The following is a 12,598-nucleotide window of genomic DNA, read 5'->3' on the forward strand; positions in this document are numbered from 1 at the left end:
CATTAAATTGGGAGTGAGAAAAAGCGGGGTAAATGAAGGGGAAAAGAAGTTACAAAAAAACAGAATCAGGAAATAAAGAAATATGGGACATGAACAAGAATTAAAGGAAATAGTTCGATTGATGGACACAGAGATAATGGCTGAAATTACAACTAAAATAGAGGAGTCTGCATGGTAATAAGGGATTGTATAAATATTTTAGAAATAAGAAATTATGTAGAAAACAGGAAAATATATGTAATTAAAATGGAAGATGAAATGGGGATTGTTACTTATGATAACAGCTAGATCAAATAAAAAACAAAAATATGTAAAATACAATTGAATTATATTAATGTATATTAAGGATTTATAAAATGTGATTGAAATGAATTATGAGAAGGATTGTAAGGGGATTAATACCAGTGTTTTCTTTAGGATGAATTTGAATTGATTAATTATTTTCATCAACTTTATTTTTCATTTCTTTTAAACTTAAAATTGTTTAGAGGTAATTTAAAGGGGAAGTACTGTGCAGAATCTGACTAAAAAGGGATTTATGTTATAATATAATTATTAGATGATGGAAATTATAATTGTTTAATGGGATAATTTAGAAGTAAAATATTTAATGGGATGTGAAAGGGAATCAACTATAAGAAACAAAGGTGACACATTTTAATTGGCAACTATAGGTGAAACCTTGCTTTGTTATGTTTGAAATGTGAATATGTTTTGAAATTGTACACATGACAGATAAAAGTATAAGTATAATTATTTTGAACATTATTTTGAAAATATCCTTGTAAAGGATATGTAATAGATTTAGAAATGAATGAGAGTGTTACAAAATAAGCCTGAGGGTAGTATTTGAGGGGAAAATTAATGAAGCATATTTAAAATAGTGATAAGATATGAAATTGAATATGAAAGATGAATATTTATTTTATTTTATTTATTTTGATTTGTCGATCGCTTACAAGATAATAAGTATAACTATATACATAGTTATGAATACTATGAAATGGATACATATAAGAAAAATACAAGAAACAATAGGACAGGGACAGTAGGCACGTTGGTGCACTTATGCATGTCCCCTACAGACCTCTTAGGAAAGTGGGGAGGTCAATAGTAGACAGTCTAAGGTTAAAGTTTTGGGGTTTGGGGAAGAAACCACGGAGTCAGGTGGAGTATTCCAGACATTGACCACTCTGTTGCTGAAGTGGTATTTTCTGCAATCAAGTTTGGTGTGGTTTACCTTGAGTTTGTATCTATTGTGTGCTCTTGTGTTGTAAAGGTTGAAGCTGAAGTACTCATTGACAGGTAGGACATTGCAATGTATGATTTTGTATACCATACTTAGATCAGACCAAAGACAGTGTAATTCAAGGTTTTCTAGTTCTAGAATTTCAAGTCTGGTGGCATAAGGTTTTCTGCAACGAGTAGAGGAGTGGAGAACTCTTCTTGTAAAATATTTCTGGACTTTCTCAACTGTGTTAATAACAGATATGTAATGCGGGTTCCAGACTGGTGAGCTGTATTCGAGTATTGGTCTAGCAAATGTTTTGTACGCTCTAGTTAGTTGTGTGATATTACCAGAGAAAAAGCTACGTAGGACTAGGTTAACAACTTTTAACTCCTTTTTGGCTATGTAGTTACACTTAGATCATTAGAGATGAATACTCCTGCCAGCTGGTGCTCCATTCAAAATCCAAGAAAGAAATACTTGGACTCCTTTAATCAGAGATAAGATATATTTTACTGGAAATCAAGTGGTAGCAACAAAAGGATTCTGAATCTGAGAAAATGGGCATAGTTTGATAAAGGGTTGCAGCTGCGCATAGCATAGGATAGAAACCTAAGCAAGAATGTACACACACCCCCAGCTTATGCAGTTCTGGTTTGTGACACCTCCAGCTCACTTCCCATAATCATTCCCCACTCCTCCCCCCATTACTTATGACAGTCGAAAGAAGGAAAGCAAAGGGAGAAAAATCTTGAAGGCTGACATTCGGCCCTCCCCAAAAAGAGACGTTAGTCCAAAGAAAGATAAAAATAGAAGATAATAGAAAATATACATGTAACAGCAACATACTAATTTTTAGGGTTTATCAGAATATTTAATACAAAATGCCTTGATAAGTGTAGGAGCTCTTACATCTTTCTCATTCACCCACTCAGCCTGGGAAGGAGGAAAATGTTTCCAAGCAACCAAATACTGGAGTCGACCCCTTCGTTTTCGAGAATACAAAATTTCTTTAACTTCAAAATGTTGTTCACCTTCAATTCACAATGGTACAGGGGGATCAACCTGAGCTGGTCTCAAGTCGAAGGTATGTTCAGGTTTTAACAAACTAACATGGAAAACAGGGTGGATCCGTTGAAGAGTTTTGGTAATTAGAGTTGGACTGCCACAGGGTTCACAATTCGTTCAGTTGAGAAAGGTCCAACCTACTTAGGTCCAAGCTTTTTTGACTTTTGTGTAGTCTGCAAATATCTGGTGGATAAGAAGACCCTGTCACCCATTTGATATGGTTTTTGTGGATTTCTCTTTTTATCTGCAAATTTTTTATGAGCTGGATGAGCATCATCTAATGCTTTACGGGTAACCGGCCAGGTAAACTGGAGCTGTGTTATCCATTCATCTAATGACTGAATGTTAGGTTTCTCCCATGGAAGCTCGGGTATGGGTACAAAGCCTTGTCCTGAAGCTACTTCCAACAGAATAAACCCAGTACTACTATGTACCGAATTATATGCCACCTCAGTGAATGGCAATTGGTCAGCCCAATTACCTTGCTGATAATTTATATAACATCGAAGATATTGTTCCAATACCGAGTTAGTTCTCCCACAAGCCCCATTGGTTTGTGGGTGGTGGGTGGGGCTTAAGCCCTGGGCAGAGCCCAATAACTTCAGGAACTCCTTCCAAAAGTTTGAGGTAAACTGGATACCCCTGTCTGAGATTACGCATTCAGGAACTCCATGTAAACTGTAGATATGTAAAATAAACAATTTAGCCAACATTTTCACAGATGGGATTTTCGGACAAGGTATGAAATGTACCTGTTTCAAAAACAAATCAGTTACTACCCAAATGACTGTATTCCCCCCCTTTCAGCTAATTCCACTATAAAATCCATAGAGATTTCCTTCCATGGAGCCGTTGGTCTAGCCATATTTTGTAGTAAGCCTGATGGTTTACCAGGAGGCCGTTTGGCTGCGGCACAAATAGGGCAACTAGCTACATAAGTCTCAATGTCCTTTTTCAAGGTAGGCCACCAAAATTGTCTTTTAACTAAGTATAATGTTTTCATGAATCCAAAATGACCAGTGGCTTTAGAGTCATGAGCTTGCTGTAATATTTGGTTTCTCAGCTTCGCTGGCACATATAATTTGGCTCCCACCCATGCCAATCCATCTCTAATTGTACAGTTATTTGACTGAGCAAGGAACCAATCATCAAGTTTTAGAGCAGCTCTTAACTGTGCAGTCAAATCATTTGATAAATCAACCTCCTTCTTTTTCTGGGCTCTGGTAACCACTGGAGCTGCCAACTGTTTGGTTGGGACAATCGGCCATACCACTTCTTGGCTAGCATAATTATATTGAGGTAATCTATATAAAGCATCCGCCATGAAGTTCTTCCCCCCTGGAATGTACTTCAATGAAAAATTAAAGCGCTTAAAGTGCTGCTCCCAGCAAACTTGCTTGGGAGACAGCTTCCGAGGCATTTTCAAAGCCTCCAAATTTTTATGATCCGTCCACACCTCAAATGGGTGTTTTCCCCCTTCTAAGAAATGCCTCCAGTTTAACAGAGCCCAACAAACTACAAAAGATTCTTTTTCCCAGATGGCCCATCTTCTTTCGGTTTCTGTTAGTTTATGGAAAGTATATGCACATGGTTTCAGAGGCTGACCACTCCAAGATTCTTTACAGAGCTTGGATGATCAACAAGATCTTGACTATTCGGCCTGTATTTTATTTTCTGATTTTTTTTTGCCAATATGTAGGACAGAGCATTTAGCTGTTGAGATTTGAAGTTGCCATTTGTTTGACCATTCTGATACATAGTCGAGGTCTTTTTGAAGGGTAGCAGTATTGTCTGTGGTATTGAACAGCTTTACATCATCAAGCCAAGAGAATGCAGTTTGCTCTTAATATGATCACAGAGGTCATTTATGTAGGGTATGAAGAGAATTGGTCCTAGAACACTGCCTTGGGGGACACCACTATTGACAGGTACAGAATTTGATAGGACGCTCCCAATTTTGACCATTTTTTGTCTGTTTGACAGGAATGCTTCTATCCAGTTATGCAGGTGTCCACAGATACCATAAGATTTCAGTTTTAGAAGTAGTTTGTCATGTACCACTGAATCAAAGGCTTTGCAGAAGTCTATGTAGATTGCGTCTATTGCTTTGCCCTGATTGAGTTGTGTAGTCCATATGTTTTTACAGTGTAAGAGTTGCAGATTACAGGATCGTTTTTTTTTTTAAACCAAATTGTTTATTAGAGAGTAGGTTGCTTGTCTCTAAGTGGAAGATAATGGATTGGTTAATAATTGATTCCATGACTTTACAGGTGACGCAGCATAAGGAAATTGGTCTGTAATTTTCAACTAGGCTGGGGTCTCCCTTTTTGAAGATGGGGATGACTGTGGCTTGTGACCATAGGTTAGGCAAGGAGCTGGTCCTGAAAGATTTTTCAAAGATTTTGCTTAGAAGTTCTGCTATGGCAGTGGATAGCTTTTTAAAGAAGTAGGTACATATTCCGTCCAATAGATAGAGATGGTTTTAGATTGCACAGTGCTTTTTCAACATTGTCTTCTGTAAAATCGATATGTATTAGATCATTGTAGTTTTCTGTGGTTCAGCTAGGAAATACTGGGCATGATCCATTGCTGTTTACAAATACTGAGCTGAAGAATGTGTTAAAGATGTTGGCTTTAATGGTGTCATCATTGCAGTCTTTACCATTAGGTCCTATCAGGGGTGGGATGGACCTTGAGTCTTTTAGTTTGTTGTTTACAAAATTGTAAAAAGTGCTGGTGGAATTGGTGCATAGGTTTTCTTCTTGTTTAATGTGATCATTGGTGCATTCAGTCTTTATCTGGTGGCATAAAGTTTTGTATCGGCTTTTGAAATTGGCAACATGACCAGATTTCTTTTTCCGCCAGAGTGATCTCTTTTTGGATTGAAGTTTCCTTATTGTTATGGGTAATCTGGGTTGTTGTTTTTTTGGTTTTGGGAGTTGTTATTGGTACATATAGTTTGATGACTCTTTTGACTTCAAGTAAAAATATGTTGTAATGGTTTTCAACAGTATTGCATCCAGTGAGTAGAGATTTCCAATCAAGGGATGAGAGATCGTTGTCTATAAGACCATAGTTGCCTATTTTGAAGTTATAATTGGGGATTACGTCATTGTGATGATTTTTGTGTGGGTGTATGTTGAGGCAAAAGTCAATCATATAGTGGTCACTGTTGGAAAAGGGTTCTTTATTTGGTATTCCATAAATTAAATTCAAACTATTGCAGAAGATAAGATCGAGGCAGTTGTTAAGTCAGTCCTAGATTTGTAATAGCATTGTAGAAGGTTGCATGTGTGGGTTCAGTTTTACATTCCTTAAGAGTCCAGTTTATAAGAGGTAGATTGAAGTCACCAAGAAAGATAAAAGCATGTGGGCAGGATGTTGCCCGTGTTAGTAGTGAATTTAGCTTGTTTGCATGTTCGATGTCCTAATCAGGGGCTCTGTAACATAGTAAGAACCAAAATGTGATATTTAAGGACAGTTCACAGATGATGGTCTCAGGAATAGCAAGCTCCTGGGTAACTTGGATGTTTTTTAGATGTAACAACTTTTTATAGACAATAGCAACACCACCTCCTCTATGAATTTCACGACCTGATCGGTAAACATGATAGTGTCTTACTGAGGTAATGGAGTCAGGGAGAGATGCATTGAGCCATGTTTCACAGACAAATATGATGTCGAATTTAGCCATATTTAGTAAGAGAAGAAATTCAGGTATTTTATTCACAAGGCTTCTTGTGTTGAGTAGCTTGCATTTAAGGCCAGCTGTAGTTGGAATTGAGGTAGTCAGGGGCCTGCGTGCCTAGTCTTGGGTGATGGTGGATTGGTTGAAGTAGGATTGTAGTTGAAGGTTAAAGCTGAGTTGTGGGTTGTGTGACTTTCTCTTGATACAGTCAGCACGGTAGTCAAGGTACAGATCCTTCTCTCCATTGTCCAGACGTTTTTTTTCGTTCTGTGCGGAGTACACGGTAGCGGGCATGTTGCTGTATGGTTAGGTGAGGGCGAGAATGTAGGCTCTTATGGTTGATGTTGCTTTTGGCAAGTGAATTTATAGTATAAATGAATTTACGTTTGCTTGATTCATTTTTGCAAATGACCCTGCAGAAGTGTGAGGCCACAGAGCCATCTCTGTTTTTGAGCTCTCAGCCAATGCGAGAAATGTCAAGTATTTTCATCAGGATGGTTGATACTTGATAATCACTGACAATATTTCGGACAGTTGTGATGTCATCATTGTCATTGATGTCCTCTAGACTGAATAAGATGGTGTTGGGACCTTTCCGTTCACACTCAAAAGCTTCTCTGATGAGGATTGGGATACCATTATTTGTCTGATTTATGTTTTTTTTGTGGATTGGGTTGTGGATTGGGTTGTGGTTGTTGGGTAGAGATGTGGCTTGTAGCTATTGGATGTTTAGATTTTTGGGTTGTGTCTTTTTTTTCAAGGTTGGATAAACTTTCTTTTAAAGCGTCCAGGGATGCTACTATGGTGTCAAGGGATGTTATTCGTGTTTCTATGGTATCAACTCTTTCAAACAGATCCAGTTTGGGTCTGCATGATTTGCAGAGATATGGAAACTCATTGGAGGATTCTAGGTATTGAATCATTTGCTCAGGTAATCCCAAGCAGTCATGATGAGCGTATTTGTTACATAGAGAACATTTGATGGAACTTTCATTACCCTTTAGAGTTTTATAGCATTTAAGGCATGTGCAGGAGTCTTGTGGTTCATTGGTGGGGATAGCACATTTTTGTCCTTCAGGGAAGCAAGCAAAATCTAGTGCTAAGTGGGTAGGACAATGGCTTCTCCTTGCAATTATCAGAATAGTAATTCTCAATGTGTTTCTCCTGGGCATTTCAATCAACAAAAACCTTCCAAGTTAAAACCTGCTTTAAACAGGATGCTCTGAGTTTTCCCAGATGGGGCAGGAAACATAGATGAATTCTTGTCCTAGAGAGCTTTAAACCTTCTGAAGTCAACAGAGATCACATTTCTTGCAACACCCTCCTTTGGCTTTCTCTAGGAAAAAAGTCTCTGTTACCAATGATTTCACTGTTACTGTTGCTTTGGATGCTGCCTGAAGCCATCCAGATGGACCCGAGTCCAAACTGCTTCTAGAGGAGACCTTTAGAAGAGCAAAAAGACTATTACGGACCCAGAGATCTCATCATCGGTGGAAACCTGCCTCTCTTCATGTCTATAGTTCTACAGCTTTTTTTCCATGAGCCTCCTGCTGATTGGGATGTTCTGTCTGTGTAAGTGGTTCCTTGATTGTCTTTTTTTCTTAGGGCAAAGTGGAAAGGGCAGTCTTGAACATGGGGCAGATTTACAATCCCACCCAGCCTCTGTTGATGTAGAGCAAGGGTCTTCGACCTTGGCAAGTTTCAGAACTGTGGATTTCAACTCTGAGAATTCCTGAGCTAACATGACTGGAGGAGGAATTCTGGGAGTTGAAGTCCACAAGTCTTAAAGCTGTCAAGTTTGAAGACTCCTGATGCAGAGCCTTCCTAATTAGGACACACCGATTCTCTTTGATGAATCAATTTGCCTGTAATCCCCTCCTGAAGCCCTCTGACTCTTCCATGGTGAAGAAAAGCTTATCACACTGAATAGGGAGTCAACCTTTTCTCCATGTTCCTGAAGGCAAGGTACACATTGTAGAGAAACCAGTTTGGGCTGAACTTGGGGAGAAATGATGCCAGGGTCCTCTATCTTATGCCTGGACTGAATTCATCTTCCCATCTCATTATTCTGATGATTTGAAACATCATGCTTCATGTAGCTTCATGTAGATCTGTCCTTTGTCCCATCACATATGGCTTCCCACCAATCTCCTGTTAATCCTGGGCAGATCTAGGTCAGTGGAGCACGTTTTTTGCAGAAGATTGTATGAGAATCTCCAATGGAAAGAGTTCCACGTTCTGACACACCAAAAGGGCTTTTTCTCACTAGGGGCCCATCCAGATAAATTGGCATAATCATTTCTGGCCAGTAAAAACCAACCTTCTCAGAAACTCCATTGAAACCAATTTAATCTAACTTTAATGGATTTAAAAAGCCACCTAATTCAAAATGACTATGATGACATGATAGGGGAGAGATGCCATATTGGGAAAAAGTGCTTGAGAAGGTAAGGCAGAAGTTCTCAGCCTGTAAAGAGTCCCACGATTGGGTTGAATAAAGTATTAAGATAACAAGCAACATTTTCTTATCTATACTGAAAACTTCATTTTGGAAAAGTCAACATTGACATGAACTGAGCTCTTGCTATAAATTATAACTTCAACATCAATTCACAGAAATGTGCTGTGGAGAGATGGAGAGGAAGTTTTACTTCTTCTTAGAGCTGCTCGGATCATCCAGAGAGTGGGAGGTGCTTCAGTCTGCGTTGCTTGTAGGCTGAGGTTAATTACTGAGGAACGCTCCGCCCTCTATCACGTGGCTCCCTTGTAGCGTTCCCCAGTTTATGCTCAGCCTTCATGAAGTCAGGCTGTGTTTCTCTCACTCCTTGGCCGATTCAAGCCTCTAAGCTTAAGGTTTGCCTATTATTTTCTTTCCTAGCCTCTGCACATTTGGGTGACTCTAGAGCAAGGGGAGCACGTTTCTTGCCCCCAAGGGGGAAAAAAGTGGGCGGTTAACAGCGCTTCTGCGCTACCCCCCCCACCTCCCTTTCGTTTTTGATCGTTCTTTCCTGCCGCTTCTCTACGCCACCCTCTCTAGCGGCTCGAATCGATTTAAAAGAAATATATATATATAATAATATAATGAAAGTAAAAAAAGAGCGCTGCGAACGCTGCTGGTTTTCCCCCCACCCGAACGCCGATCGCCCCAGGAAGGGGTGAATTTCTCTTCGCTGCCCCTCTCGGCATTCTAAGCTTGCCGGGGGAGCCTAGTTCCACCCTGAGCAGCCCCGACAAGGAAATCTGTAGGCGGCCACCATTTTGGGCACTGCATTGTATCCGGGTGTCAATTTCCGGCCTCTTTATTCGGCTGCGAGGGTGCTAGCTCGTCACGCAGGCCTCCAAGCCCATTGGAGCTATTATTCTTCTGTACTGTCAATTGCTCAGCATTTCAGAATGGTTGGCTTTCCGCAGCAGCACTCAGGGCGAAGTAAAAGCAGTCACATCCTCCCGGTTTGTGGCCTGGGAGGCAAGCTGCTAGAGGCCCTATCTCCAGGCTTGTGCTTTGGCCTCAGGCGTTCATTTGGCCAATTTGGATAATAGTCTACTGGGCTTCTCTTCTGTGGAGCCCCAATCCTAGCTAATCAATTATATATGTTGTTTAAACAAATAAATAAACAGATGTGATATATATATATATATATATATATATATATATATATATATATATATATATATATTTTCTGAGGTTCTCATGGTATTTGTATGTGGATCTTTGGTTGTTGGGTTTCTCCCGTAAGATTGAAGTATCTAGGCAACGCTTGATGAAGTCTCATTCATCATCTTCAGGCTTCTGTCTCCGGCTCTGTCACTCTGAGAAGCACAGAGCCGGAGACAGAAGCCTGAAGATGATGAATGAGACTTCATCGAAACGCTGCCTAGATACTTCGAATCTACGCGGGAGAAACCCGAACAACCAAAGATCCATCCATATATATATATATATATATATATATATATATATATATATATATATATATATATATATCAAGAACAATATCAATAGTAAATAATTCTTTATATCCACACACATATATATATATGTAACAGATACTTATATGTACTACCAATAACAATAATAATAATAATAACAATAACATTGATTATATACATCTAAATTCCAAAAGGGGGCGCGGGCCAGCTGAAAGGACACCCGGCCTTGTTGTAGGCCGAACCCTTGGCGAGCCAACCGCCTATAGTATCTTTATATACGTTCTTTCCTCTTACACTGGCAGATGACAATTCCACTAAAGGCCCTTCCTTGAAGGCCAGATTCAAATCTGCCTAGTTGCGCAGACAGGCTAAGGAAACTTTTATGGCCCCTCAAAGGGACGCCTTAGGATGCCCTATGGCACTGGAGGAAGAATTGACAGGCAATCCAAGGAGTCACAACCGTGCCTCCAGCCCTCCCACCCTCCATTCCTTCTACCACTTCACACACAAGGGCATTACTAATAGTACAATGGCAAGTAACCCTGTACTTCTAACATGCTAAGCATGTGCAACAGTGAAACAAAATGGAATCAAACTACATGGGAAACGCTGTCTCCTATTGGCTATTCACTCCTCCAGATTGCTCTCCCCTCTCCAGGCACAGCTCTTCTCTGGTGCATCAGGCCATTGGACCTATAACCAGATGGACAACCAAACCCACTCTTCCTCCCACGGCCGCTGGTAAGCGCCAAGAGGAGCCCACCACAATGGAGATCCCTGAACAAATCAGGGCGTGGATGGAGATGGCTATTGCCAGGGGATTATAGAAGGTCTCAACAGATGTCCAGAACCGGCCTCCTCCCGATAGTTCCCGAACTCGAACCTCCATTAGTCAGGTCCTCGTCTAGATCGGACCCTTCCCATGGTCAGGTACCTTCACAGAGGGACCTCCCTCTCCCAGAAGGGGAACTGGAGGATGAGATAGAGGGCCTGGATGAGCTCAGGGGGGGAGGAAGAATTTGAATGGGGGCCTACACCCCATGGTGAGCCCCTATCGGAGATAGACCCCCCCATCAACCTCTCCTTACGGGCTCTTTAGCCGCACCTGTATAAATCGCTTCTCCATAACGCAAACATCTCGGGCTTATCCACACAGTCTCCCTCTGCCCACCCCTCCCCGGAGGAGGGCCCAGAGGATGCCATTCTCAGGCAGCCCGTTGTGGAAGCTGAGGTTGTCCCGGCTCCATCCACTTTTCATGACCTAATTTCATCAGTTGGCTTCTCAGGGGCCCCTCCTGCCCCATCCAGCCAGGACAAGAGGTTTTTTCCTTTCAGCCTGGACTCAAACTCCTGCAACCTACTTAATGCTCTCGAGGTCGATGAGCCCATCGTTGGCTTAGCTCCTCCCCCCCCAGTGATCCTCTGGGGGCTCTGAAACCCGAGGACTAGAGGTCTGAACTAGCTTATGTCGGGTTCCCAAGCCGCTGCTTGGGCCATTAGTACGGCCGCTTCCTTCTCACCAGATCCTCGATCCAGTGGCTCCACCAACAAAAACAGCATGTTCCCCTCCCCTAATACAAGGGCGCACCAGGACATCGCCAACCTGACGACTGCGGCCGAAATTTCGACCTACGCCACCTACCATGGTTAAGCGAAGTTAGTAGCGAATTTAGCTTGTTTGCATGTTCGATGTCATAATCAGGTGCTCTGTAACATCGTAAGAATCGAAATGTGATATTAAAGCACAGTTCACAGATGATGGTCTCAGGAAGAGCAAGCTCCTGGGTAACTTGGATGTGTTTTAGATGTAAAGACTTTTTATAGAAGATAGCAACACCACCTCCTCTACGAATTTCACGATCTGACCAGTAAATATGATAGTCACTAACTGTGGTAATGGAGTCAGGGAGAGATGCATTGAGCCATGTTTCACAGAAAAATGTGATGTCGAATTTAGCCATATTTAGTAAGAGGAGAAATCCAGGTATTTTATTCACAAGGCTTCTTGCGTTGAGTATGTCCAAGCACAACGAGCACATGCTCGCTAAAAGTGATGTTGATGTTTTTCCATTTTTGTTGAGTATCTGGATGTGTATGAGCTATTTAGTCTGCAGGAATCCTTTCAATTTTATTCAAACATGCAAATACTTTAGCCAGAAAGAACTCTTTATGAATCTTATACATCCCTCCTTTTGATTCCATAAAACTGAGCCTTGAATTATTGTATTTTGTAGTGTTGCATTAAATTTTCATCATTTGCAGTTCTTCTTACCTTGAGCAACTGAGCCAAAATTGTTACCACTGAACTTAAGATGTGCTAAGAGCTCCCATTGCAGGCTGGGAGGATTGATCATCCAATAAGGAGAAGGTCTATGACTTCTACCAATGCCAACCACAATTTTCTCCCAGGATCCCAGACTGGACATCCAGACTTACCTTTTTCAATCTTTACTTTTCATGAAATCAGCCAAACTGGTTCTGTCTTAGCTACTGTGACCCCATCCAGAACTAAAGATAGAAAATCACTGGAGCTTGTTACATGTTCTATTTTAAACTGTTCCTGATTGGATTGTCCTAGATGCAAAAGACCCACCCAAAGCACTGGACCCTGGACAGGTGGATGTTTATGTCCCCCTATAAAAGTTGGGGAAATGCTTCCCTTGAAAAAAAATATCCAAGCATTT

At 40.9% G+C, this 12,598-nt stretch overlaps 1 protein-coding gene across 1 annotated transcript in view; it reads left to right on the forward strand.

Annotated features, from left to right (window-relative positions):
• Positions 1-2,274: 2,274 nt before the first annotated feature.
• The window catches only part of LOC148128347 (vomeronasal type-2 receptor 26-like), an 18,818-nt gene continuing 8,494 nt past the window's right edge, over positions 2,275-12,598 (forward strand). Inside the window, exon 1 of the mRNA XM_087935347.1 lies at positions 2,275-2,315. Coding sequence (XP_087791473.1) covers positions 2,275-2,315 — 41 coding nt within the window. The remainder of the gene's footprint in view (positions 2,316-12,598) is intronic.

This window comes from Pseudonaja textilis, chromosome 1 (genome assembly GCF_049901715.1).
Source record: "Pseudonaja textilis isolate UNSWEBS1 chromosome 1, rPseTex1.2, whole genome shotgun sequence".
In the NCBI taxonomy this organism is placed as follows: domain Eukaryota; kingdom Metazoa; phylum Chordata; class Lepidosauria; order Squamata; family Elapidae; genus Pseudonaja; species Pseudonaja textilis.